Here is a 25,644-nt window from a genome sequence, read left to right on the forward strand (position 1 = left end):
AATTGTGAAAGTTTTGAGAAGGTAACTGGTGAATTATTAATCTCACTAGTGAGTGGATTTGTAACAATAAGTACCATCTGCAGGAATTCCGCAATAACTTACTAAGGGTCCATCAGTGGTACCTTCTGTTCTCTGCCCACTAGAAGAGAAAAGACAGTAGACATATGAGAATGTCACCACCTGCAAGTTCCCCTCCAAGTCACACGTCATTCTGAGTTTGAAATGTATTGCCGTTCTTTGGGGGGCACAATAACTCAGTGGTTAGCACTGCCTCACTGCTGTCAGGTTTAATCCCAGCCTTGAGGGTGGCTGTCTGCGTGGAGTTGGCATGTTCACTCAGAGTCTGCATAGGTTTCCACTGGATGCTGTAGTTTCCTCTCACAGTCCAAAGATGTGTAGGTTAGGTGGCCATGATTTGGAGATGCCGGTGTTGAACTGGGAGGTACAAAGTTAAAAATCACACAAAACCAGGTTATAGTCCAACAGGTTTCCAATTAAACCTGTTGGACTATAACCTGGTGTTGTGTGATGTTTAACTAGGTTAGGTGGATTAGCCCATGTTAAATTATTCCGTAGTGACCAGGCTAGGTAGGTTAGCTATGGCAAATATAGGGTTTTGGGGATGAGGTAGGATTTGGTCTGATGCTGTTAGAAGGGTTGGTTTGGAATTGATGAGCTAAGTGGCCTCTTTCAACACTGCAGGGATTCTTTCTTTCACTGTTTGTAGGTCAAAATACTGGAACTCCTTCCCTCAGTACTATGAATATGCATGAACTGTAGCAGTTCAAGGAAGCAGTTCACTGTCTCGTTCTGAAGGGCAATTAGGAATGGACAATAGATTCTGACTTTGCCAATGACGCTCAAATTCTAACCTTGACTGTTTGTTAAAAACCATGAAGTATCAGAGACTTAAACTTACCAATACCATTCATATACTAAGGAGGAAACTTAGAATAGTTCTTTCCTTCACATAGACATGGAATGCTTTACCATCAGTGTCCAGTAAGAGACAGATGACAGATCTGAATTAGCTGAAAAAATAAGGAACTCTAAAGGTGTTCACTATTATTAATGGATGAATTGCCCAACAACTTATGGTGAGGATTAAATAAGCTTTGCATTCTGAATTATAACAAGTCAGGGGACTTGTCTTGCTCTGCCACTAACCCACTCTCAAACTCCCTCTGCATTTCAAGATATTGATCCATTTACAAATTCAATGCCATTTAACTCATCCCAGTATGTTAAGGTGGTTTTTCCACAATGTGAATGAGGAGTTTGTATTCTTCAACCTAACAATGAAATTATGTAATATATGATGTTTCATTCCCATAGGTAAAAAATTGTTAGAGATTTTTTAAATTTATAATTCACATTTATTAAATTATTTTCTTATTGTTTTTCCTTGTGTCCCTGTTTTTTTTCTGTCTAAATTAATTCTCTTGTCCCATTGCATTTTATTTTTCATTTTGGGTTGATGACTCTAACACAATCAATTCATTTTCTGTCTTTCCTCATTTATTAATGGGAAAAGCTGTTAGTCCTGTTGTTGAGAGTTCCCAAACGTTCTGCTGTTCTTGCTGCAAGGTTATCAGCTCCCATTTCCAATATGAGACAGCAAAAGAATTTTGAGCTGTCATTCGAGGGGAAAAGTCTTAATATCTAGGTACACTATACAATTCCTCAAAACAACAAATTTTGTGTTATTCAAATAAATTTACAGGGAATTGGGTAATACATGAAAAACAATACAAAAGGTCACCGGGAAAGGACTGGTAAATGAGATTAGACAAGATAACGCAATCTAAGGAACTAGCAGCAGCACAGGGCTCATGAACAGAACGGCCTCCTTCAGGGTTTATAGTGTCCATGACTCCTCCTTTGTTAATGGAGCCATTAATCAATAAATAATGCCAGAATTCTGGTCTCCTTCCTATCAGAAAGTTGTTGCGAAACCTGAAAAGGTTCAGAAAAGATTTACAAGGATGTTGCCAGGGTTGAAGGATTTGAGCTATCGGGAGAGGTTGAACAGGCTCGGGCTATTTTCCCTGGAGCATCAGAGGCTGAGGGGTAACCTTATAGAAGTTTATAAAATCATGAGGGGCTTGGATAGGATAAATAGACAAAAGCTTTTCCCTGGGGCGGGGGAGTCTAGAACTAGAGGGCACAGGTTTAGGGTGAGAGGGGAAAGATATGAAAGAGACCTAAGGGGCAACCTTTTCACTCAGAGGGTGGTACATGTATGGAATGGGCTGCCAGAGGAAGTGGTGGAGGCTAGTACAATTGCAACATTTAAAAGGCATCTGGATGAGTATATGAATAGGAAGAGTTTAGAAGGATATGGGCTAAGTGCTGGCAGGTGGGACTAGATTGGGTTGGGATATCTATTCGGCATGGACGAGTTGGACCGACAAGTCTGTTTCTGTGCTTTACATCTCTATGACTCTATAAGTCACATGACAACAGGTTATAGTCCAACAGGTTTATTTGAAATCACAAGCTTTCAGAGCACTGCTCCTTTATCAGATAATGAAGGCGCAGCCTTCTGAAAGCTTGTGATTTTAAACAAACCTGTTGGCCTATAACCTGGTATCGTGTGATTTCTGACTTTGTCCACCCCAGTCCAACACCAGCACCTCCACATCAATAAACAATGTAACAACTGCTTTAAAATGACAGATGTGAATGTGGATCAGTGGTGCTGGAAGAGCACAGCAATTCAGGCAGCATCCGAGGACAGGCAAAATCGACGTTTCGGGCAAAAGCCCTTCATCAGGAATAAAGGCAGAGAGCCTGAAGCGTGGAGAGATAAGCTAGAGGAGGGTGGGGGTGGGGAGAGAGTGGCATAGAGTACAATAGGTCAGTGGGGAAGGAGATGAAGGTGATAGGTCAGGGAGGAGAGGGTGGAGTGGATAGGTGGAAAAGGAGCTGGACAGGTCGGACAAGTCCGGACAGGTCAGGGGATCAAGTTTCTGGAGGTTAGAAGCTAGGATGAGGTGGGGGAAGGGGAAATGAGGAAACTGTTGAAATCCACATTGATGCCCTGGGGTTGAAGTGTTCCGAGGCGGAAGATGAGGCGTTCTTCCTCTAGGCGTCTGGTGGTGAGGGAGCGGCGGTGGAGGAGGCCCAGCACCTCCATATCCTCGGCAGAGTGGGAGGGGGAGTTGAAATGTTGAGCCACTGGGCGATTTGGTTGATTGGTGCGGGTGTCTCGGAGATGTTCCCTAAAGCGCTCTGCTAGGAGGCGCCCAGTCTCACCAATGTAGAGGAGACCGCATTGGGAGCAACGGATACAATAGATGATATTAGTGGATGTGCAGGTAAAACTTTGATGGATGTGGAAAGCTCCTTTGGGGCCTTGGATAGAGGTGAGGGAGGAGGTGTGGGCGCAGGTTTTACAGTTCCTGCGGTGGCAGGGGAAAGTGCCAGGATGGGAGGGTGGGTCGTAGGGGGGCGAGGACCTGACCAGGTAGTCACGGAGGGAACGGTCTTTGCGGAAGGCGGAGAGGGGTGGGGAGGGAAATATATCCCTGGTGGTGGGGTCTGTTTGGAGGTGGCGGAAATGTCGGCGGATGATTTGGTTTATGCGAAGGTTGGTAGGGTGGAAGGTGAGCACCAGGGGCGTTCTGTCCTTGTTGCGGTTGGAGGGGTTGGGTCTGAGGGCGGAGGTGCGGGATGTGGATGAGATGCGTTGGAGGGAATCTTTAACCACGTGGGAAGGGAAATTGCGGTCTCTAAAGAAGGAGGCCATCTGGTGTGTTCTATGGTGGAACCGCTCCTCCTGGGAGCAGATACGGCGGAGGCGGAAGAATTGGGAATACGGGATGGCATTTTTGCAAGAGGTAGGGTGGGAAGAGGTGAATGTGAGTTGAGTGTTGATAATGCATTAGAAACCCCCTGTGTGTTTCTACATTTGTATGTCTACTTTTCGCACCTAGTTTTAACAAACAAAGGCAAAATAGTGGAGACACTAAAAATCTGAATCAAACACAGAGAATGCTGGATAAACTCAACAAGTCTGGCAATGTCTGTGAAGAGAAAGAGAGATGCTCCTTAGCTGGATAAAGCCAGTCTACTTGTGCAGAAGTTCAAGTACTGAACTAAGTAATTTGTTAACCAGAGGTTCATCTCCCCCAAACCTGTCAAACCTGTTGAGTGATTGAAGAAATAGAGGATCAACTCTGGTCATCTTTATGGAAGCTAAATAATATTTTTCATAAATTGCAATGTGCCATGAAGCAACCAACTTAAATTCATTACATCTTATTTCCTACAAGGAGTCTGTTCAGCCTATTCTTCTTACTGAAGTACTATCCAATTAGTCCCACTGCCCTACCTTTTCTTCATACAGATTATTTTCTTTCAAATATTTCTATCTCTTTTGAACATTATTAATGATTTTGCTTCCACCACTCTTTCAGGTCGTGCATTTTACATCATCATAACTTTTATCTCAAAAACCTCTCTTCAAATTGTCTTTGGTTCTTTTGTTAATTACATTATTCTGTGTCCCTTTGATTACTCATGCAGCTACCAATGAAAACTTGAATACTGTAAAGCTTGAATATTATTCACTGATGCAAATCATAAACCATACATATTTTCAATCATTTGAGAATGATTACAAACCAAGTGATTTTCTGTAAGTGTCATGAGGCTGATTGGTTTCCACAATAAAGTTAATGAATTATGGGGTCAGTTCCAACCCAGATGGCATGAATATATTGGTGACTGCAAAGGTTCGAATGTGTGATGGTTCAATTAGATACCTCACAGATCTTTGGCTTCACTAAATCTGCTCAATGTCTACAGAATCTGCACTAATTAGACAATCTGGCCCCAGGCCATTCAGAAAATATAACTTGTTATGCAAGAACATAAGAAATGGGAGTAGGAGTAAATATTCAATTCTAACCCTGCTCCCCCAATCAATATGATCAAGGCTGAACTTTGACATCAACTCAATGTTCCCCTTCCTTATACCCATTTCACTTGACTCCTTTAATGCACAGAGATCTATCGATCTCAGTTTTGAATTGACTAATATTCATTACCCTTTAAGGGAAAAATATGGCACTGTCTGAATCAACAAATTGATACTGACCTCAGTTTTAAATAGGTGGCTAGATTTTTTTCTCTTCCCTTGTCCAGCTCCTTATGTTCGCGATTCATCTTAGGCGTTACATCGTTATCAAAATATCCAGTTTGCGGACACCAGTGCCTGTCCTTCACCAGGAATAAGCAGTCCCTCTACACATCCATCCTCAATCAAGATGGTCTGAGGACTTCCTGCTTCTTCCTTGAGAGAAGGCCTGAACCGTTCCCTTCCATCACGCTCCTCCCCCATTCAATCTTGTCCATACTTCACCTTCAATTCCTCTCACTCTCTTCAGGCCAAAGATGTGGCCATGGGTACAATTGGACCTACTTAAGCCTGTCTCTTTGTGACTTATATGGAACATTCCTTGTTCCAGTCATAGAGTCATAGATTTACACTGCATGGAAACAGACCCTTCGAACCAACCTGATATCCTAAACTGAACCCATGCCAACCTGATATCCTAAACTGATCGAGTCCTATTTGCCAGCATTTGGCACATACCCCTCTAAACCATTCCTATTCATTTACCTATCCAGATGCGTTTTAAATTGTACCAGCCTCCACCCTTCCTCTGGCAGCTTGTTTTATGCAGGCATCACCCTGTGTGAAAAAGTTGCCCCTCGGGTGTCTTTTAAATCTTTTTGCCTTCCACCTGAAACCTATGCCCTCTCATTCTGGACTCCCCTGGGAAAAAGACCTTGTCTCTTTACCCTATCCATGACCCTCATGGTTTTATAGACCTATATAAGGTCACCCCTCAACCTCTGATGCTCCAGGGAAAAATTAGCCCCAGCCTATTCAGCCTCTCCCTGTAGCTCAAACGCTCCAACCTTAGCAACATCTTTGAAAATTTTTTCTGAATTCTTTCAAGTTTAAGAACATCTTTCCTATAGCAGGTGAACTGGAATTGAATGCAGTATTCTAAAATTGACCTCACCAATGTCCTGTACAGCTGCAACATGGCGTCCCAACTCCTATACTCAATGCACTGATCAATGAAAGCAAGCATACCAACCACCTTCTTCATCACCCTGTCTACCTGCAACTCCACTGTCAAGGAACAATGCACTTGCACCTTTCAGAACCTTTGTTCAGTAACACTCCCTGGGGCCCTACTATTATCTATATACGTCCTGCCCTGATTTACCTTACCAAAAGCAAAACCTCCTATTTATGTAAACTCCATCTGCCACTCCTCGGCCCATTGTCCCATCTGATCAAGGTCCCATTGTACTCTGAGATAACCTTCTTCACTGTCTACAACACAACCAATTTCAATGTCATCTGAAAACTTACTAACCGTATCTCCTATATTCACATCCAAATCATTTATATAAATGATGAAAAGCAGCACCGATCCTTGTGGCATCCCACTAGTCACAGGCTTCCAGTCTGAAAAATAATGCTCTACCACCACCCTCTGTCTTCTACCTTCAAGCCAATTTTGAATCCAATTGGCTAGCTCCCCTGCATTCCATCTGATCTAACTTTACTAACAAGCATACCATATGGAACCTTGTTGAACACCTTGCTAAAGTCCATATCATCCTACTTGGAATCTTCCTTCCCATAGCTCTTTCTTCAGTCCTTCTCAACTTGTATTAGAAGAATTTTGCTTCCAATTTCCACCCTGCTCTCACCTCCACTTGATCTGTCTCTGGCTTCTCTCTTATCTGAAATCAACAAACGCTCGAGATCACAGTGGTTCAGGCAGCATCCATGGAGCGAGAACAAACTAACATTTTGAGTCTAGATGATTCTTCATCAGGGCTGATATGAAGTGTGGAGCATCTGTGCTCTAACTCTCTTCCTTTCTTCAGCATCTTGTTTCCGTTTATGGGATTAGGTGGCCGCCGATATCCATTACAAGTCCATTGACTCCCACAGTTACCTTGACTATATATCTTCGCACTATGCTTTACCCAGTTTCCTTGTCCCCCTCACATCTGTTCTGATTAAACATCTTCCATCAGGTTACCTCAGAAATGTCCACCTTTTTCCCCAGCTGAGGATTCCCAATGCCCTCAGCTATGTCTGAACAATTCCCTGCTTTCGGAGCTCACTGTCCTTCCATTCACTTTCAACCCAAACAGTATCTATTCAAAGGATCAGAAGCTACCCTTTCCATTGCTTTGAGACAAATAACATCATCAGACACATATTCATCCCCTCTCCCTTGACAGGGATCGTTCCTTCCAGGATACCCTTGTCCATTCCTCCTTCACCCCCAACAAGTCCCCACATCCCATGGCAACTTCTGCTATAATTTAGGGAAGGTACAACAACGTCTCTCCTCACCATCCAAGCCCTTGGATACATCTGCCAAGTGAAGTAGTGAGTCACCTGCACTTCATTCAATCTAGTCTACTGTATTCACTGCTCACAATGTGGTTTCCTGTAGACTAGGGAGGCAAAATACCGACTGGGTGACTGCTTTGTCACACATCATCTGTAAAATGACCTTAAGCTTTCAGTTGCCTGCCACTTCAACACAACATCATGTGTCCCTGTCAACATTTCTGTCTCAGACTTCTGCTGCAGTGCTCCAGTCAGGATCAGTGCAAGATGGAGGAACAAAGCCTCATCTTCCACCTAGGCATATTATACCCTTAATATGAATTTATCAATTTTAGAACATGATCATCCTCCTCCATTTGGTTACCCTACCCTTCACTCACTAGGTCCTATCTTGTAGGGTTGCTCCCTGCACAGCCAACCCATTTTCAACTATTCACCCTTCTCATTAGCACCTTGCCCAACTTTCATTCTTGGTTTATCATCAGTCAGCTGTTTGCCTATCCCCTTTTCTCTCTCTGTCTCTTGTCTCCATCTCCATGTGCGGTAGTCACTTAATACCATCACCATTCCCCACCCCATTCCGACCCTGTCAGCAGCAGAATTACTAGCTATTGTCAGTTCTGATTAAAGATCACTGAATTTGAATGTTAACTTTGTTTTTCTCTCCACAGATTCTGCCAGACTTGTTGGGTTTCTCCAGCAATTTCTATGTTTGTAAATTTCACCTATCTCTAAACTTTGGTTTGACCTGAGTCTGTGTTGGTGGAGAAAATGGCAAATGCTCAATTATTTATTTTTAATAGTTTATTCTAATGTGAAAATTTACAAATATTGGTAACTTGCTTCCCTTTTAAGCTGAGTCAATGCTTCCAAATGAACTTACGACAAATGCCAGAACCCAGCACCTTCCCTTAAATTATCACACCAACAAATCCCAGTGAGTTTCTGCTGTGCAGTTAACTCTGCCTTCTTGTTCATTTTTGCTGCTCTGAACTGAAAAGTGCATTTCATAATGGTGACAAAGATTTTCACAAAATACCTCATCCTGGTTTTAGTGCTTTCTCAAGTAAAACTTCCATGAATAGTCCATTAAAACATTGAAAGGAGTTTCAAAGAGGAAGATCTTGGCTATATGAAGTTAGTTTTATTTAAATTAAAAATAGGGTTCTCTGGGATTAACATCCATAAGGAATGTGGGACATAGTGGCTCAACTCTGTAGGCATATTTACATTTCTAGTCTGTAGACAAGTACTTATTATATGGTGTATTGTCTGTGTATTGAAGACGTTGCTTGATGCATGCACATCAAGGTTCATATGTTCAGTGGAATGCTGCGAGGCAACGTTTGGCCAATTTCTAAGTATTATCCACCATGAGCAATGTTTGCTTCTAAATGTTGACTTTTTTTTAAACATGAGTGTATTCCTGCTGGTGGACCGGCTATGTGCAAGAGGATGTTCATATGGCACGTAAATAGCAGCATAAACAGGCTTGATTTTATGCTTTAGATTCTATTCAGTTCTACATAACTTCTCTTTTCCATGTTCCGTACACTGAAATGCTGCAGATGAGTAATGGGACACTTTTTTTTTTCCACTTTTTCTCCTCCTCATCATCAGTTGTTTTCACTGTGAATATACGGTGTCCTATTGGGACTTAGGTGACAGAAGTTTCATGCTTCCACTTCACAGGGTTCTGATGTGTTAAAAGCATTAGGTAACAGTCAGGGTATTATTCATCCATTAACCCTTTAATTTTTGTAATGTGTTTCCACTGGATTTGATTTGACCTGGATTTACACCTCTGGCTGATCCAGGGTCCCAAGGTGAGAGGCCTTTTGTACGTCTAAAGGATTTGTGTTTCTTATTGACGTTCTAATTGATATCGATCAGAGGTACACATATTGGCAAAGTCCCTCATAAGCGAATGTTGTTCTAAAAGTGAAATCAAAATAACTGAAGGCAAAGTATTGATCCGGTTAGAAAGTTGGCTGAGCAGCAGAAGACAGAGAGCAACAATAAAGAGCAGCTACATTAATTGGTGTGATGTGAATAGTATTGTTCTACCAGTAGGGACCTCAATAATTCCACATATTTATCAACAACTTAGACATGTACAAATTTGCCCATGCCACAAAGGTAAGTGGCATTATAAGCAGTGAAGATGGCAAAGTAAAATTATACAGAGAAATTGATAGATTAAACTGCTATAGGAAGAATATTGTGAAACCTGAAAGGGTTCCGAAGATATTTATAAGGATGATGCGAGGGTTGGAGGGTTTGAGCTACAGTGAGAGGCTGAATAGACTGGGGTTGTTTTCCCTAGAGCATCGGAGGCTGAAAAGTGACCTTATAGAGGTTTCTAAAATCATGAGGGACATGGATAGGATGAATAATCAAGGTCTTTTTCCGAGGGTAGGGAAGTCCAGGATGAGAGGACATATGTTTAAGGTGAAAGGGGAGAGATTTAATAAAGACCTGAGGAGCAAATATTTCACACAGAGGATTGGGCCTGTATAGTATGAGCTGTCAGAGGAGGTGGTGGAGGCGGGTATAAATACAACAATTAAAGGCATCTAGATGGGTAAATGAGTAGGAAGGGTTTCAAGGGGTATGGGCCAAAAGCTGGCAAATACAGTTAGACTTATTTAGGATGTCTGGCATGGACAAGTTGGACCAAAGGGTCTGTTTCCATGCTGTACAGTGCTATGACTCTAAGCGAATGGGCAAAAATGTGGCAAATGAATTTCAAATGTAGGCAAATGTGATGTTAACCACATTAAAAATACAGAAAAAATTTCATTTGTATAACAGCTCATGACTATGAGACATCTTGACCAATGAAGAACTTTTGAAATGTAGTGACTATTGTAATGTTTTGGAATATTGAATTATCTGTTTTTGTGATGCTGACTATCTGCTGTTAGTGGGAGCTCATGGTGTACAAATCAGCTGCCATGTTTCCCACTTTACAAAGGTGCAGTGTTAACTGCAAAGTTCTAAGTTCCTGTGGTTCTGAAAGATGCTACGGAAATACCAAGCATTTATTTCCTTTTTATATAACTTGTAAATTGTAAAAGAAAATGAGAAAACATGAATGACGGTAGCATGGCTACAAAATTCTTAAGAGAGAGAAACTAGAAAGTGTTGCATGCATGTTTTTCAGACTGGACGGATGTAACCAGGGAAATTCCCTACAGTACAGCACAGGCTGTTTTTGGTAGATATTAATGTCTTGGACTTGGGGATACAGAGCATAATTTCTAAATTTGCAGATGACAATTTTGGAAATATGGACAGCAAGGAAGCATTTATTGAGTTCAAGAGGACATATTCAGGCTAGAAAAAGTGGACAATTATGGAGCAGCTTAAACTCAATTCAAAAGTGTGAAATGATCTTTTTTGCAGGATGAATGAAAGGAAACAATGCATGTCAAACGGTATATCTTTGGGAGTTGGTAAGCTCAGTTGGCTGGACAGCTAGTCTGTAATATAGAATAATAACAGCAAAATGAAATTAATTAATTGGGAGGCTCAGTTGTTAGCGCTGTTGCCTCACAATGCTAGGGATCTGGGTTCCATTCCAGTCTTGGGTGACTATCTGTGTGGAGTTTGCACATTCTGTGTCGGTATGGGTCTGCACAGGTCCTCTGGTTTCCTCTCACAATCCAAAGATTGGAGGCTAAATGAATGGGATAAATGGCCTCTGTCCATACTGTAAGGAGTCTATCAATCTAACTTTAAAGGAGGTGTAGGAACTGGGGATTTTTCCACATATTTTTGAAGGTGGCAAAGTTGATTAATAATGCAGCAAATATGTGTTATGGGTTATATAAATAGTGCCATAGGGCCGGATTCTTAAGAAGTCTTTCTGTCTCCATGAACCTTTAAAACTAGCAGGCAGGACCAGGTGTGAAAAAACCGACTCACATTTAAAGCATACTATTTATTTCCTCCAGCAGCAGGAAGAGGAAGGGACATAATTCATACAGGAGAGTAATCTGTACTTAGCAGGGCCATTAGAAGTCAGTGTTGAGTTCAAACAGACTCAATTTTGGCCTTTGCAAGACCTTATATCACGTTATGGGAGTCATGCATTGTTGTAATAGATATAAATACGCTTGAAGGGTTATAGAGTGTATATAACAGTCGTGGTCTGAAGGTTTTTAAAAGGCCAACTTTGCACTGGTTGTAGTCACTCCTACCCATCCTTTACCTCCAGTATCCTATTCTGACCTTATAAATAGTGCCCTAAGTCGATCGCCTGTGCCATGCTGCTTTACATCCCAGTGGTCTTCTGCAAGTAATCTGAATCTTAAGCTATTATTCGTAATTGTAGTTTGTTTACTGAGTCTCATTAGCACAGAATTCCACTGCATGGGCCTTGGCTCAGACTGTCAGTTGGCAAAGAGAGTTGAGACATTTCATCTCACTGCTAGCCCCTCATATTGTTGCTGTTTGCCTGGAAAGTTTTTGATTTGCAATACACAACCGACCATTCACAAAATATACAGATAGTGGGGACAGGAATTGAGTCAATTCATACCACCTGGATCTGTTCATGGTACAATACTCTCTCTGGAGACAGGGGTAAATGACTATGTCTTTGTTATAGACGTCAGATTATAAGCATAGAAATTGTACTGAGGAAACAATAGAGTCATCCGTTTATGTCCTGGTGTTTGTCTTCCATACCTTTGACCTCCAATCTCACCTCTAGGTATCAATGAGGAGCACACTCTTGTCTTTGAGTGGGGATGTACTGGATTTACGCCCCTCTCCAAAGACCTGATATGTATTCCAAGCTAATACTCCCGATATAGTACTTAGGGAGCACTGCATGAGACACAGTGAACTCTTACAATCTGAAACAATACTGAAGCAAATTCAAATGAAACTTTCAAGAGGGAATTGGATAAATTAAAGGGTTATGGGAAAACAGCTGGGGGAAGTGGGATGAAAATGGGCTGAATGAGTTCTTTCTGTAATTTAGGATTCTAAGAAGCATTGACACAATGATTTTTATAGAAATGTAAGTTACTGCTATCTTTAGCCCACTTATATCCATGTTATTAGAAACAGCAACCACAAATGAGCTAGAGGTGAAAACAATAATGAAGAGTTAGAAGAACTTGACATTTTCTATTCACAGCATCTGGATGCATGTTTTCTTTCTTAATTAATTTGATGTTAATGTTTGTGAAGTTTTTTTTTCCTATGTGTGTTTATAATGCAGTGGCAAAGACAAGCTTGTGTTGGCAGCCAAGGGTCCTACCACTCTCTAAAAGCACCACCATCCCCTTGAGAAGAAGGAAAACTGCCACGCCTCCAACCCAACATGCCGAGGAGCCTAACAGGATCCCAATCACAACCATTCCTGAAGATTTCGAATCAGGAAAGACTTGAAAAACTGGGAGTTCTGTGACAAATACCTAATTTAAAAATTGGTTTCTCTCTCTTTCTCTCTCTATCTCTCTTGCTGTTTTAATTTTCCATGCATGGAGACATTGTATTCAGTTGCATGCTGGTTGGGCATTCATTTTATTGAATATATATATTATTTTGTGTGACACCAGATCACTCCCTGAGCAATCTGTGAGCCTGTGGTTTTGACAAGTTCTAGGTTCACCATGACCAGAATGAGTTCTGACACCAGTATTTATTTTAATTGGTCCTAATATGTGACTGTATTATTTGGTCTGTCTCTTAATTATAGCGACATCAAACACATGTCTGATGAAATGAAGCCAAAATTATTTTAATACAGGATATGCATGTTTTATTTATAGTAACAAGAGGTGCAATTTCTACTCCTGAGACAAATGTGGCATCACGTTATTGCATTCATCCAGGTTTTGGTGATATTCATTTTTAGGGAGGTGGGGGATTCTGTTTTCTTAATATTAACACAAATGGCAATTTAAATGTACTGTGATTTATTCTTTATAAACATGCGATATGTAAAAAGAAAATCAGTTCCTAATAAAAGAGACAGTTTTGACACAAACTTAATTGGCTTCTCGTCTTTACAGGGGGTTGTACTAAGTTCTTCAGTTTTATTCATTAGCTTGCAAATTATTTACAGCACAGAAACAGGCCATTCAGCTCAACTGGCCCATATTTTACAGCAGCCTGCTCTCTCTGTGCTTCATCCCATCATTACAATATGTTTTGTATGTATTGTACAAAAGCAATATGAGGTGGGTAATCAAAATCTGATCTGAACAGGGAAAATACTCAGAAAATTCAGCAAATTGGCAGCACAAATTGAGAAAGAGAGAAAGAGAGAAAAAAGACTTAATTGTGACCTTTCATTAGAAGACCTTCCAGTCCTTTCACCTTGTATTTTTTTGGCTCAACCTTAAATGCATCCACACCACTCACCTCAACAACTCAGCTATAGAACTTTGCACATTCTCATGAATTCCTTGATAAAGAAGTTTCAAATGAATTTCCTTGCTTAACTTATTGGTGACGGCAGGCAGGTTCCCTGGTCCAGTCGTAGGGCCAGCAGCAGTGTTGAACTGGTAGCCCCATCACTACAGGTTGGCACTATCCAGGCAGACAAATGGAATGGCACCGCGACAGGGACGAACATTCAGCTATACACATGCATGCAGCTGCACAGTTGAGGTGGAATGCTGCCTCTGACTGACTTCTGGTCAGCTCCCAATTGTTGCCAGTAATCATCTGCCTGGTTGCACTTGGCATGCAACCTCTGGACTGAAATTGAATGATGCTCTTGACTGATTGTGGTGGCATTCCCTCACTGATCTAAGGAGAGTAGCCTGGCAGCAAATCTGCAATATGAAGTGCCAGTGAGGTCCAAAGTACAGTTATGAACTATACACAGGTTAGTCTGAGACAGGCCATAATGAGCTGGCAAGGCTGGTGCTGCGGCAGTGCTGACTTTCATGGATGGAGGGTGCAAGCTGTTCCTGCCCACACAGCATCCCTGAGATGTTGAGGAATGCTAGCCATCATGGATGCGAGGGGAAGGTGCCAGTGAGCTGCCTCTGTCGGCTGAAACTTAACGAAACCAACATCTCACCAAAGAGATGTAAGTTTCAGCTCACTTTGATAACATGAGCCGATCAGATTCTGGGAACAGTGAGATGAATAACTCATCTCCTGTCTCCTCAAAGCAATACAAGACACAAGTCAGGAGAGTGATGGCATTCTCCCCACTTGACTGGACGAATGCAGCTTCAACACCACGAAGGTCAACACCATGTAGGACAAAGAAACCTGCGTGATTGACCCATTCACCAGTTTAAACATTCACTGCCTCTATCTGTGCTGCACAGTGGCAGCAGTGTATACCATCTCCAAGATGCATTGCATTAAATCACCAAGGATCCTTTGCCTGTAACTTTTAAATAAGCAACATCTGCCACCTTGAAGAGCAAGGGCAAAAGATGCAAGGGAATGCTACCAGCTGCAAGTTATGCTCCACATCACTTACTAGTGTGACTATTATTTTAGCGTTCCTTCACTATTGCTGAGTTAAATTCCAAGAACTCCCTCCCTGGTAGCACAGCGCGTGTCCCCACACCCCAAGGATATGCTGTTAGAGATATCAGCTAACCATTATCTTCTCAATAGCAATTAGGAATGGACAATAGTGATGCCTACCTCCCATGAATAAATAAAAAATGGACAGCAAGACTAAAACAAGAAGATACAAATTAAAATAATTTGCAAAAATACCAGAGGTAGACAAAAAGAATTTTTACGCTGGGAGTTATGATCTAGAATGCTCTGACTAAAAGATTGATGGAAGTGGTTCAATAGTATCAATCTACATGAGAATTAGATAAGTGCTTCAAAGGGAAACATTTGCAGGGACATAGCAATAGAGCAGAGCAGTGGAGAACCAGTTGGATGCCTCTTTAAGTGAATAGCACAGATCAATCTTAAATATCTGTATGATAATAGAAACCCTATAGTGACACCATCTTAACCCCATGCAATAAATCTAGCAGGAGATGCTTTGCATATTTACTTAAAGTAACATATCCCAAAATTCAGTACATATGTAAAAGAGCAAACCAGTCAAAAAACTCTCACCATGCTGTTTTTTAATCTTTCCATTTTACCAACAAATAGACCAATGCAATCTATACAAATGAGTATTGAGAAAATATGATCAAGCACAATGTCTACTACTCACTTATTTGCCCATCAGAAATCATAGTGATGCAACTGGATGAAAGGCTTCTGGGTGTGCTGTATTTTTTGGATGAAATTACCCACACGTGGCTACCTTATGAGATAATACTGATCCAGCTTAATTTTGCTTTAAATTCTAACATCTTCACTGGCACTAAACCAAACACTACCCAGTTCTGAAATTGTACAAAGCGCACTCATTACAAATAAGTTTTTTTTTTATTCTTTTGTAGGATGTGCCCATTCCTAATTGCCCTCAAAATTGAATGGGTTTCAGAGATTCAGTTAAGAGTCAACCACATTGCTGTGGATCTGGAGTCACAGTTCGGCAGATTTCATTGCCTGCAGGGCATTAATGATCCGGGTGGGTTTTTGCAACAATCACTGATATTTGTTAAAGTCACCATCACTGACATAAATGTTATACTCCAGAATGATTAACTGAATTAACTTCCACTGGCTTCTATGGTTGGATAGGAGTCCGTGTCTCAGCGCATTAGTTTGAGTCTCTAGCTGGCTAGGCCAGTGCTGTTATCATTACATGACAATCTCCCCATTACTATGTGTGCATTTCTCCAGGAGAGTAATGAGCCTCTGGAATGTGCTCAAAGATAGATGGTGAGTGCTGACTCTCTGTCTCATTCCAAGAGTCAAAAGAGCTTCTTCCTCTCTGGGGAAGTGATAACATCATATTGAAGCTAAGTGTCTTTATAGATAACACTTGGTCCTTCTGATATGCTGGGCTAGTTTCAATTGTCTGAATGGGGAGGAGGGGTGGGGAAAAAGTTTCAGAGCACATTTCCCCATATTAATGTTTTTTCTCTGATATTCTGCCTTTCCTAGAATATTCCACGGCTGTGGAATGATGGAAGGGTGGCAAGTACTTAGGCACAATGGTTTAGCCATCATTGTGAGGTGCAGTCACAGTGGACCATCTGTTTTTATCCAAACAAGCAAGGTTGTATGTTCATATATTTAGGCGAGATAAAAGCAGCAAATGATGTTCTAGACACCATGTGATTATTCTGGTGGGTGCATGAAAAGATAGAGAGCCCACTGTGCAATGTAGCATGAGGATTCAAAATGCAGGAACATTCAGCTGTCAGTGAGCAGAATAAACAGGGCTTTTCTAAACTAAAGAAAAAAAAAATGGCTCAGTACACATGGAAAGAAGTTTCGAGAAATTAAACTTTAATACAACAATTATCTGTTTCTGCATCATCATGTAATTTTCTTACCAAGCGAGGAATGATTACTGATCAACAGGAAGAGTTGACAATCAAATCAGTTAAGCAATGCAGAATTCCAGGATCAATCAGCTGGTTTGCGATAATGTTTTATGTACATGCAGCCAATAATCCATTGTACTGTATGAGCTTTCAATGGAGGAAGTGCTAATGGCCCATTACTGCTAATCCAGTGAAAAAAAATCATCATCAAAGTGAGATTGATGGATTTCTGGGGATTGAACTGTATTATTGGATATTCTTTGGCAGTGGGTGTGGTTACTGTCAGTGTGATGAATTGGTGTCTGCAACGTTAAGTGAAACTTGTACTGCTCTAACTCGGCAGATCCAGGTAACTATAGTTCCAGGAAATTTTACAGATCAATGTGTTGTTATGGATGCCAGTAAATATCAGGCAATGAATCAATGTATTCAGCTGTGGCACAGTTCACAGTATCTTCCCCTTGAGTCACAACTCTCTGGGTTCAAGTTTCATACTAGGATATGAGCAAAAAAACATTAAGGTTGGCACTTCAGGATACAACTACAAAAGAGTTAAAATGTAGGGATTATAATCTCTGGGATGAAATGTTAACTGTGACCATGTCTATCCTCTCAAGTGGATACAGAAGAAGCCTTGGCACTATTTCAAAGAAGAGCAGAAATACTATCCCTAGTAACCTGGTTAGAGAAAAAAAACTGCAGATGCTGCAATCCAAGGTAGATGAGCAGAAGGCTGGAAGAACACAATAAACCAGGCAACATCAGGCAGTGGAGAAGTTGACATTTCAGGTGTAACCATTCTTCAGGACTGGGGTAGATGCAAGGAGAGCTGCAGATCGTGACAGGGTAGTGAAGTGGGGATAGGTAAAAACAGGTAGAAGTTACAACTTGTTGGTCAGTGGGAGGAATGAATCCAGTTTGGAGGAGTGGAAGGGGCTAGGAAGAGATTCGGGGGAAGGGAAGAGAAGTTATTTGAAATTGGAGAACTCAATGTTGAGTCCTCTGGGCTGCAGACTGCCCAAGTGGAAAGTGTGGTGTTGTTGTATAGTATTTTTAAAAAAAAACAGTAACAAATTAAAAATACTATACATGAATGCACGAAGCATTAGAAATAAGATGGATGAGCTTGAGGCTCTTTTGGAAATTGGCAGATACAATATTGTGGGGATAACTGAGACGTGGCTTCAAGTGGACAGGGCCTGGGAAATGAATATTCAAGGCTACATGTGCTATCGTAAGGACAGACTGACGGGCAGTGGGGGTGGGATGGCCATGTTGGTAAGGGATGATATTCAGTCCCTTGCACGGGGAGGACCTAGAATCAGGGGATGTAGAGTCAGTGTGGATAGAGCTGAGAAATACTAAGGGTAAAAAGACACTCTTGGAAGTTATCTACAGGTCCCCAAACAGTAGTCTGGATGTCGGGTATAAGTTAAATCAGGAGCTGAAATTGGCCTGTCGCAGAGATGTTACTACAGTTGTTATGGGGGATTTCAACATGCAGGTAGACTGGGAGAATCAGGATGGTATTGGACCTCAAGAAAGAGACTTTGTGGAGTGCCTCAGAGATGGATTCTTAGAACAGCTGGTGCTGGAGCCTACCAGGGAGAAGGCAATTCTGGATCTGGTATTGTGCAATGAACCAGAATTGGTCAGGGACCTCGAAGTGAAGGAGCCATTGGGAAGTAGTGACCATAATACAATAAGCTTCAATCTGCAATTTGAGAGGGAGAGGGTACAATCGGAAGTGACAATATTTCTGTTGAATAAAGGGAACTATGGAGCTATGAGGGAGGAGCTGGCCAAAGTTCAATTGTGCAATACCTTAGCAGGGATGACAGTGGAGGAACAGTGGCAGATATTTCTGTGTATAATGCAGAAGTTGCAGGATCAGTTCATTCCAAAAAGGAAGAAAGATCCTAGGAGGAGGCATGGGTGGCCGTGGCTGACGAGGGAAGTTAAGAAACATATAAAGTTAAAAGAGAAAAAGTATAACATAGCAAAGATAAGTGGGAAAACGGAGGACTGGGAAGCTTTTAAAGAACAACAGAGGATTACTAAGAAGGAAATACGCAGAGAAAAAATGAGGTACGAAGGTAAACTGGCCAATAATATAAAGGAGGATAGTAAAGGTTTTTTTAGGTATGTGAAAAGCAAAAAATGGTTAAGACTAAAATTGGGCCCTTGAAGACAGAAACAGGGGAATATATTACAGGGAACAAAGAAATGGCAGAAAAATTGAATTAGTACTTCAGATCTGTGTTCACTGGGGAAGACACAAGCAATCTCCCCGAGGTAACAGTGGCTGAAGGACCTGAACTGAAGGGAATTTATATTTGCCAGGAATTGGTGTTGGAGAGACTGTTGGGTCTGAAGGTTGATAAGTCCCCGGGGCCTGATGGTCTACATGCCAGGGTACTGAAGGAGGTGGCTCGAGAAATCGTGGATGCGTTGGTGATTATTTTCCAGAGTTCAATAGATTCGGGATCAGTTCCTGCGGATTGGAGGGTGGCTAATGTTGTACCACTTTTTAAGAAAGGTGGGAGAGAGAAAGCAGGAAATTATAGACTAGTTAGTCTGACCTCAGTGTGGGAATGATGCTGGAGTCTATTATAAAGGATGAAATTAGGACACATCTGGATAGTAGTAACAGGATAGGTCAGAGTCAGCATGGATTTATAAAGAGGAAATCGTGCTTGACTAATCTTCTGGAATTTTTTGAGGATGTAACTCTGAAGATGGATGAGGGAGATCCAGTAGATGTAGTGTACCTGGACTTTCAGAAAGCTTTTGATAAAGTCCCACATAGGAGGTTAGTGAGCAAAATTAGGGCGCATGGTATTGGGGGCAAAGTACTAACTTGGATTGAACGTTGGTTGGCTGATAGGAAACAAAGAGTAATGATAAACGGCTCCATTTCGGAATGGCAGGCAGTGACCAGTGGGGTACCACAGGGATCAGTACTGCGACCGCAGCTTTTTACAATATATGTTAATGATATAGAAGATGGTATTAGTAATAACATTAGCAATTTGCTGATGATACTAAGCTGGGTGGCAGGGTGAAATGTGATGAGGATGTTAGTAGATTACAGGGTGACCTGGACAAGTCAGATGCATGGCGGATGCAGTTTAATGTGGATAAATGTATGGCTATCCACTTTGGTGGCAAGAACAGGAAGGCATATTACTACATAAATGGAATCAATTTAGGTAAAGGGGCAGTAAAGAGAGATCTGGGTGTTCTTATACACCAGTCAATGAAGGTAAGCATGCAGGTACAACAGGTAGTGAAGAAGGCTAATAGCGTGCTGGCCTTCATAACAAGAGGGATTGAGTATAGAAGCAAAGAGGTTCTTCGGCAGCTGTACAGGGCCCTGGTGAGACCACACCTTGAATACTGTGTGCAGTTCTGGTCTCCAAATTTGAGGAAAGACATTCTGGCTATTGAGGGAGTGCAGCGTAGGTTCACGAGGTCAATTCTTGGAATGGCGGGATTACCTTACACTGAAAGACTGAAGCGACTGGGCTTGTATACCCTTGAGTTTAGAAGACTGAGAGGGGATCTGATTGAGACATAAGATTATTAAAGGATTGGACACTCTGGAGGCAGGAAATATGTTTCCGCTGATGGGCGAGTGCCGAACCAGAGGACACAGCTTAAAAATATGGGGTAGACCATTTAGGACAGAGATGAGGAGAAACTTCTTCACCCAGAGAGTGGTGGCTGTGTGGAATGCTCTGCCCCAGAGGGCAGTGGAGGCCCAGTCTCTGGATTCATTTAAGAAAGAGTTGGATAGAGCTCTCAAGGATTGTGGAATCAAGGGTTATGGAGATAAGGCAGGAACAGGATACTGATTAAGGATGATCAGCCATGATAATATTGAATGGTGATGGAGGATCGAAGGGCAGAATGGCCTACTCCTGCACCTATTGTCTATTGTCTATTGTTCCTCCAATTTGTGGTTTGGTTCGTTGTGGCAATGAAGGAGGCCAAGGATGGTCATGTCGGAAAGGAAGTGGGAAAGGCAATTAAAATGGGCAGTGACTGGGAGGTCTGGTCGGCTCCTGCGGGCCCAGCTGAGATCCTCAGTGAACTATTCTCTAAGTTTACATTTAGTCTCCCTGATGTAGAGAAGACCATATCGGAAGCTCCTGATGCAGTAAACTAGGTTGGAAGAGAGGAAGGTGAACCTCTGTCTCACCTCGTAGGACTGTGTTGGTCCTCTGGATGGAGGTGAAGGGAGTGGCGTACCAGCAGGGTTTGCATCCTTTCTGGTTGCAGGGGAAGGCACCTGGTGGTTCAGGGGGGTTGGTTGGGAGAGTGGCACAAATCAAGGACTGTCAAAGGGAATGGTCTTTGCACAAGGCAGAGAGGGGTGGGGAGGGAAAGATGTTCCTGATGGTAGGGTCTAGTTGAGTTGGCAGGAGTGTTTAAGGATGATACGTTGCATACTGAAACTGGTGGGGTGGTAGATGAGGACAATGGGACTCTGTCTTTATTGCATTTGGGGACGGAATTTAGAGCAGTGGAATGGGGAATGGAGTTGGTGCGGTAGAGGGCTGTCTGGATGACAGAAGGGGGAAAAAGCACATTGTTCAAAATAGGTGGACATCTTGGGATGTTTGAGAGTAGAATGTCTCCTCGTCCGAGCAGATGCAGAGGAATTGGGAGAATGGGATGGAGTTTTTTTTTTAGATTACATACAGTGTGGAAACAGGCCCTTCGGCCCAATAAGTCCACACCGACCCTCCGAAGGCCAACCCACCCAGAACCGTTCCCCTACATTTACCCCTGACTAATGCACCTAACACTACAGGCAATTTAGCATGGCCAATCCATCTAACCTGCACATCTTTGGATTGTGGGAGGAAACCAGAGCACCTGAAGGAAACCCATGCAGACACGGGGAGAATGTGCAAACTTCTCACTGACAGTTGCCCGAGGTGGGAATTGAACCTGGGTCCCTGGCACTGTGAGGCTGCAGTGCAAACCACTGTGCCACCGTTCTTGCAGGATGCTGGCTGGGAGGAGGTGTAATCCAGGCAGTTGGGAAATTCTGTGTGTTTGTAGTAAACGTCCATCTGGAAACTGTCTAAAGACTTCTACCAAGGACCATTCCATTCGACAGCCCTTGGTTTGCACCACTCTCCCCACCAAACCCCCGACCCCAAGGTAGCTTTCCCTGCAAGCAGAAAAGATACAAAACCTGCCAGTACACCACCTCCCTCACCTCCATCCAGGGCCACAAACATTCCTTCTAGGTGAGACAGAGGTTCACCTGCCTCTCTCCTAAACTAGTTTACTGCATTAGGTGCTCCCAATGTGGTCTTCTCTACTTTGGGGAGACCGAATGTAAACCTAGGGAACAGTTCACTGAAAATCTCATCCGAGCCCACAGGGGCCGACGGAAACTCCCAGTCATCATCCATTTTAATTTCCCTAACCACTCCCTTTCCAACATGACCATCCTTGGCCTCGTCCATTGCCACAATGAACCAAACTGCAAATTGGAGGAACAACACATCATCTTCCACCTGGGCAGCCTACAGCCCAGAGGACTTAACATTGAGTTCTCCAATTTCAAATAACCTCCTTCCCCTTCCGACTCCCAGTCCCTCCCCCTCCCTTCCACTCCTCCATGCCACCTACCGGATTCATTCGTCCCATTGACCACCCAGGTCGTACCCTCTACTAGTCTTCACCTTTCCCCCACCACCCTCTTTATCTGCAGCTTCCCCTACACCCACCCCCAGCCCTGAAGAAGGGTAACACCCGACCTCTCCACCTCTGATGCTGCCTGGCTTGCTGTGTTCCTCCTGCTTATCCCTAGTACCCTGGCAAACATTTGCCTCTCAAAAACTCCACAAACAATAGATTATCTGATTATCATCACATGGTTGCTTGTGGCAGCTTGCTGAGACAGATGGTGCAGCTGCATTTCTGTCATTACAACAATGACTATTGTTCGAAAATTATTCCATTGGCTGTAAAATGCTTTGAGATGTCCTGTGGTTGTGAAATTCAAATACAGGTCTAATGCACTTTTTAAATGTTTTAAAACCTTATAACAAAATTATGACTGCTTCTGCATAATATCAGCTCAGTATTACACTCTGATTGATGGATACCAGACTTTACCGAGATAATATTTCCATACTCTGTGATAAATTGAGTTAACAGAATTAAAGCTTTATCTTTGACTCACATTCACATTCTACAATGCTCCATCTGCATAGGATCTTGGAACATAACTGCATCTATAGCTGGACAGTCAGGGTTATAGTTGTACAGTTTATGTCTGATTGAGCAGAGGATTAGACTATGAAGTCAATGAATCAAAATTCAATACGCACTATGGCAGCTTTACAAATAGCTGGAAATAAAAAAAAACTCATATCAATACTGGCAATGGAACTGCCAGATTGTCATAAATGCCAAATGAGATCACTGCTGCCCTTTCCTTCTGGTTTATAGAGGTCATGGATTTGGACAGTTCTATCAAATTGCTGCAATGTATCTTGTAGATGGTACATGCTGGGCTGAATCTTACCAAAAATCAGCTAAATATCAATTTAAGGGAGTTGAAGAGTTTATCTCACGAGCTTTAATAGGTTATCTCACACAATTTTACCCTGCTCTCATCATTATGCATCCACCATGCCTCTATCATGCTGCTCTTGCATTATCTTTTTTTGTCTATAAGGACAAGGGTAGCAGATACCCAGGAACGTCACCTGCAAGTCCTGCTCCAAGCTACTCATCATCCTGACTTGGAAATTATTGTTCCTTCACTGTCACTGGATCAAAGTCCCGGAATTCCCTCCCTAATGGTATTGTGGGTCAACTACAGCAAATAGACTGCAGCAGTTTAAGAAAGCAGCATTACCTTCTCAAGAGCAACTAGGGACAGACAATAAATTCTTGCCCAGCCAGTGATGCCCATGTCCCATGAGTGAGTAATAAAATCTTCCACTCATCAATGGTGGAAATACTGACTACGGACGGAACCTTCAAGGATTCCTGTCACATTCACCATATTTAACTCCAGGTGAGCACCAGGTCAATGGTGGCCCGTCATGAAATGTCATTCATAGTTGCAATGTGGGTAAGAAATGCACCAGAGATGGCTGACAGTGGGAGGCTTGCATTCCAGTTTGCTGACAAGGACTTGGAGATGGACAGTGTGCTGGAAAAGAGGGTTGCCTTCTTTCCTCAGGATCCTCAGAGGAGAGCATGGCACCAGACCTGAGGCTGCCACTCAACTCAGCACAGTTCCATGAGCCAGAGGAATGCCCTGCAAGACAGGAAGAAGATTAATGACCTTCTGTGCCCCACCAGGGTAGGCGCCACCATTTTTTCTTTGCTACCTCAAACCTGCTCCAACTCTGTGTGTACAAAATCTCATCGTCTACATACTACACCTTCCGTCACTCACTCCCACTGAAATAGATTACTAACTCTGCAGACCCACTGCACTATCTACTCACTCACGTGGGACACTTCACCACCTTTCCTCAACTGCATCAGCTGTTGCTGCTACTTCTGTTTCATTCAATCCCTCCATTTGTCTCTTTGTAGGAGAAAACATTTCACAAGACAGGTGGCAGGTGCCTGACATTCAGCTCCATGCTTCCTTGGAGGAAGCAATCCTTGTCCAATCAGAAGATGACCTTGTCTGCTCTTGTGGTGATGCTGAGATGTGCATGTCCCAACAATTGAATAAGCTTCATTGTCAAGTGCGGCATTGCTCTGTCATTACCAGCGCTGTGAATGTATTCTTTACATTCCCAAACTTCTGCCTTATTCTGTAACTCATCTGAACTCTTAGCTCCTGCAGAAACCACTGACATCTGCACAGTCACCACCAAAAAGAGAGCGGTCCTTCAAGAGATCATCTCTGCCAACTCTGAGGAAGAAGCCACAGAACCCTCAGAGAAAACACCAGCAAGGCCGCCTCCTGCACCCTCCACCAGCCCAGATACCGACACATAGCTAGAACTGAGTGAGGAGCATATCACTGCCACATCTCTGTAGTTGGTCTCTGGCACTCAGAGGACAACCGCTTGCCAGTTATCTGCTCAGCCCTAGTCTGGAGCAGATCCCATGGTGGTGGCCATCAACACTTTCATTCAAACACACAATCAGACTTGGGGCAAGTAGGCAGGTTTGTCAGAGGCATTGGGCAAATCGATTGAAGGTTGGAGGAGTCCACCAATGGAATCTGTACCATGCTCTCTCCAGCCTGTGAGCATTTGGTTGCTTGCATCGACAGGCTGATGACTGCCATGGAGAATCAGGTTAAGTACACTCTGTGTCTCTTGGTTATGTGCACAGACCTGTACCCCCTTGCTCCAGATGGCACTGGGATGAGGGACATTGACCTCACTCCAGGTGCCTCTTCCTCTCGAAGAGACAAGTACCTAGCCAGAGGGGGAACCACATACACATCTACTCAGCCCTTCCAACTCCAGCCTGCCTGCAATCCCCAATCCGGTGGGAGATGGAGCCGAGAAGGCTGATCCTGCATTTAGGATGCATACTATCGGTATGTCTGGCTCTTCTAGTCCACAAGTGTCTCTGGGGTCACGTGGCCAAAACCCAAGACCAACAATGTTGGCTCCATTGTAAGACCAGTGTCCTGCATCCCAGTGGTGCATCTGGGACTGCACCTGGACATGGTAGGAAGAAAAGGAAAATAAAGCCTCCTAAGGGCACATAGGTTGCTGGGTAACACTTCACTGCAAATATTTTATCACATAATCATAGAGTCTTGGAGTCGTACAGCACATTGGTGAATATATATTTACATTTCATCAACATCTATGCATGTAAGTGTCATTT

General features: G+C 42.7%; 1 protein-coding gene across 2 annotated transcripts in view; it reads left to right on the forward strand.

The window, feature by feature from the left end:
• Positions 1-13,395, forward strand: part of syt9b (synaptotagmin IXb) — a 106,406-nt gene extending 93,011 nt beyond the window's left edge. For both annotated transcript variants that reach the window (XR_015760020.1, XM_043705606.2), the window contains exon 7: positions 12,636-13,395. Coding sequence is in view for 1 of the 2 variants with exons in the window: in XM_043705606.2 (XP_043561541.1) it covers positions 12,636-12,704 (69 nt within the window). In the remaining variant the exon portion in view is untranslated. The remainder of the gene's footprint in view (positions 1-12,635) is intronic.
• Positions 13,396-25,644: the final 12,249 nt, after the last annotated feature.

The sequence above is a fragment of the Chiloscyllium plagiosum genome, unplaced genomic scaffold, assembly GCF_037043375.1.
Source record: "Chiloscyllium plagiosum isolate Xiang-an unplaced genomic scaffold, Cpla_swu_hap1 HiC_scaffold_18, whole genome shotgun sequence".
NCBI classification, from domain to species: domain Eukaryota; kingdom Metazoa; phylum Chordata; class Chondrichthyes; order Orectolobiformes; family Hemiscylliidae; genus Chiloscyllium; species Chiloscyllium plagiosum.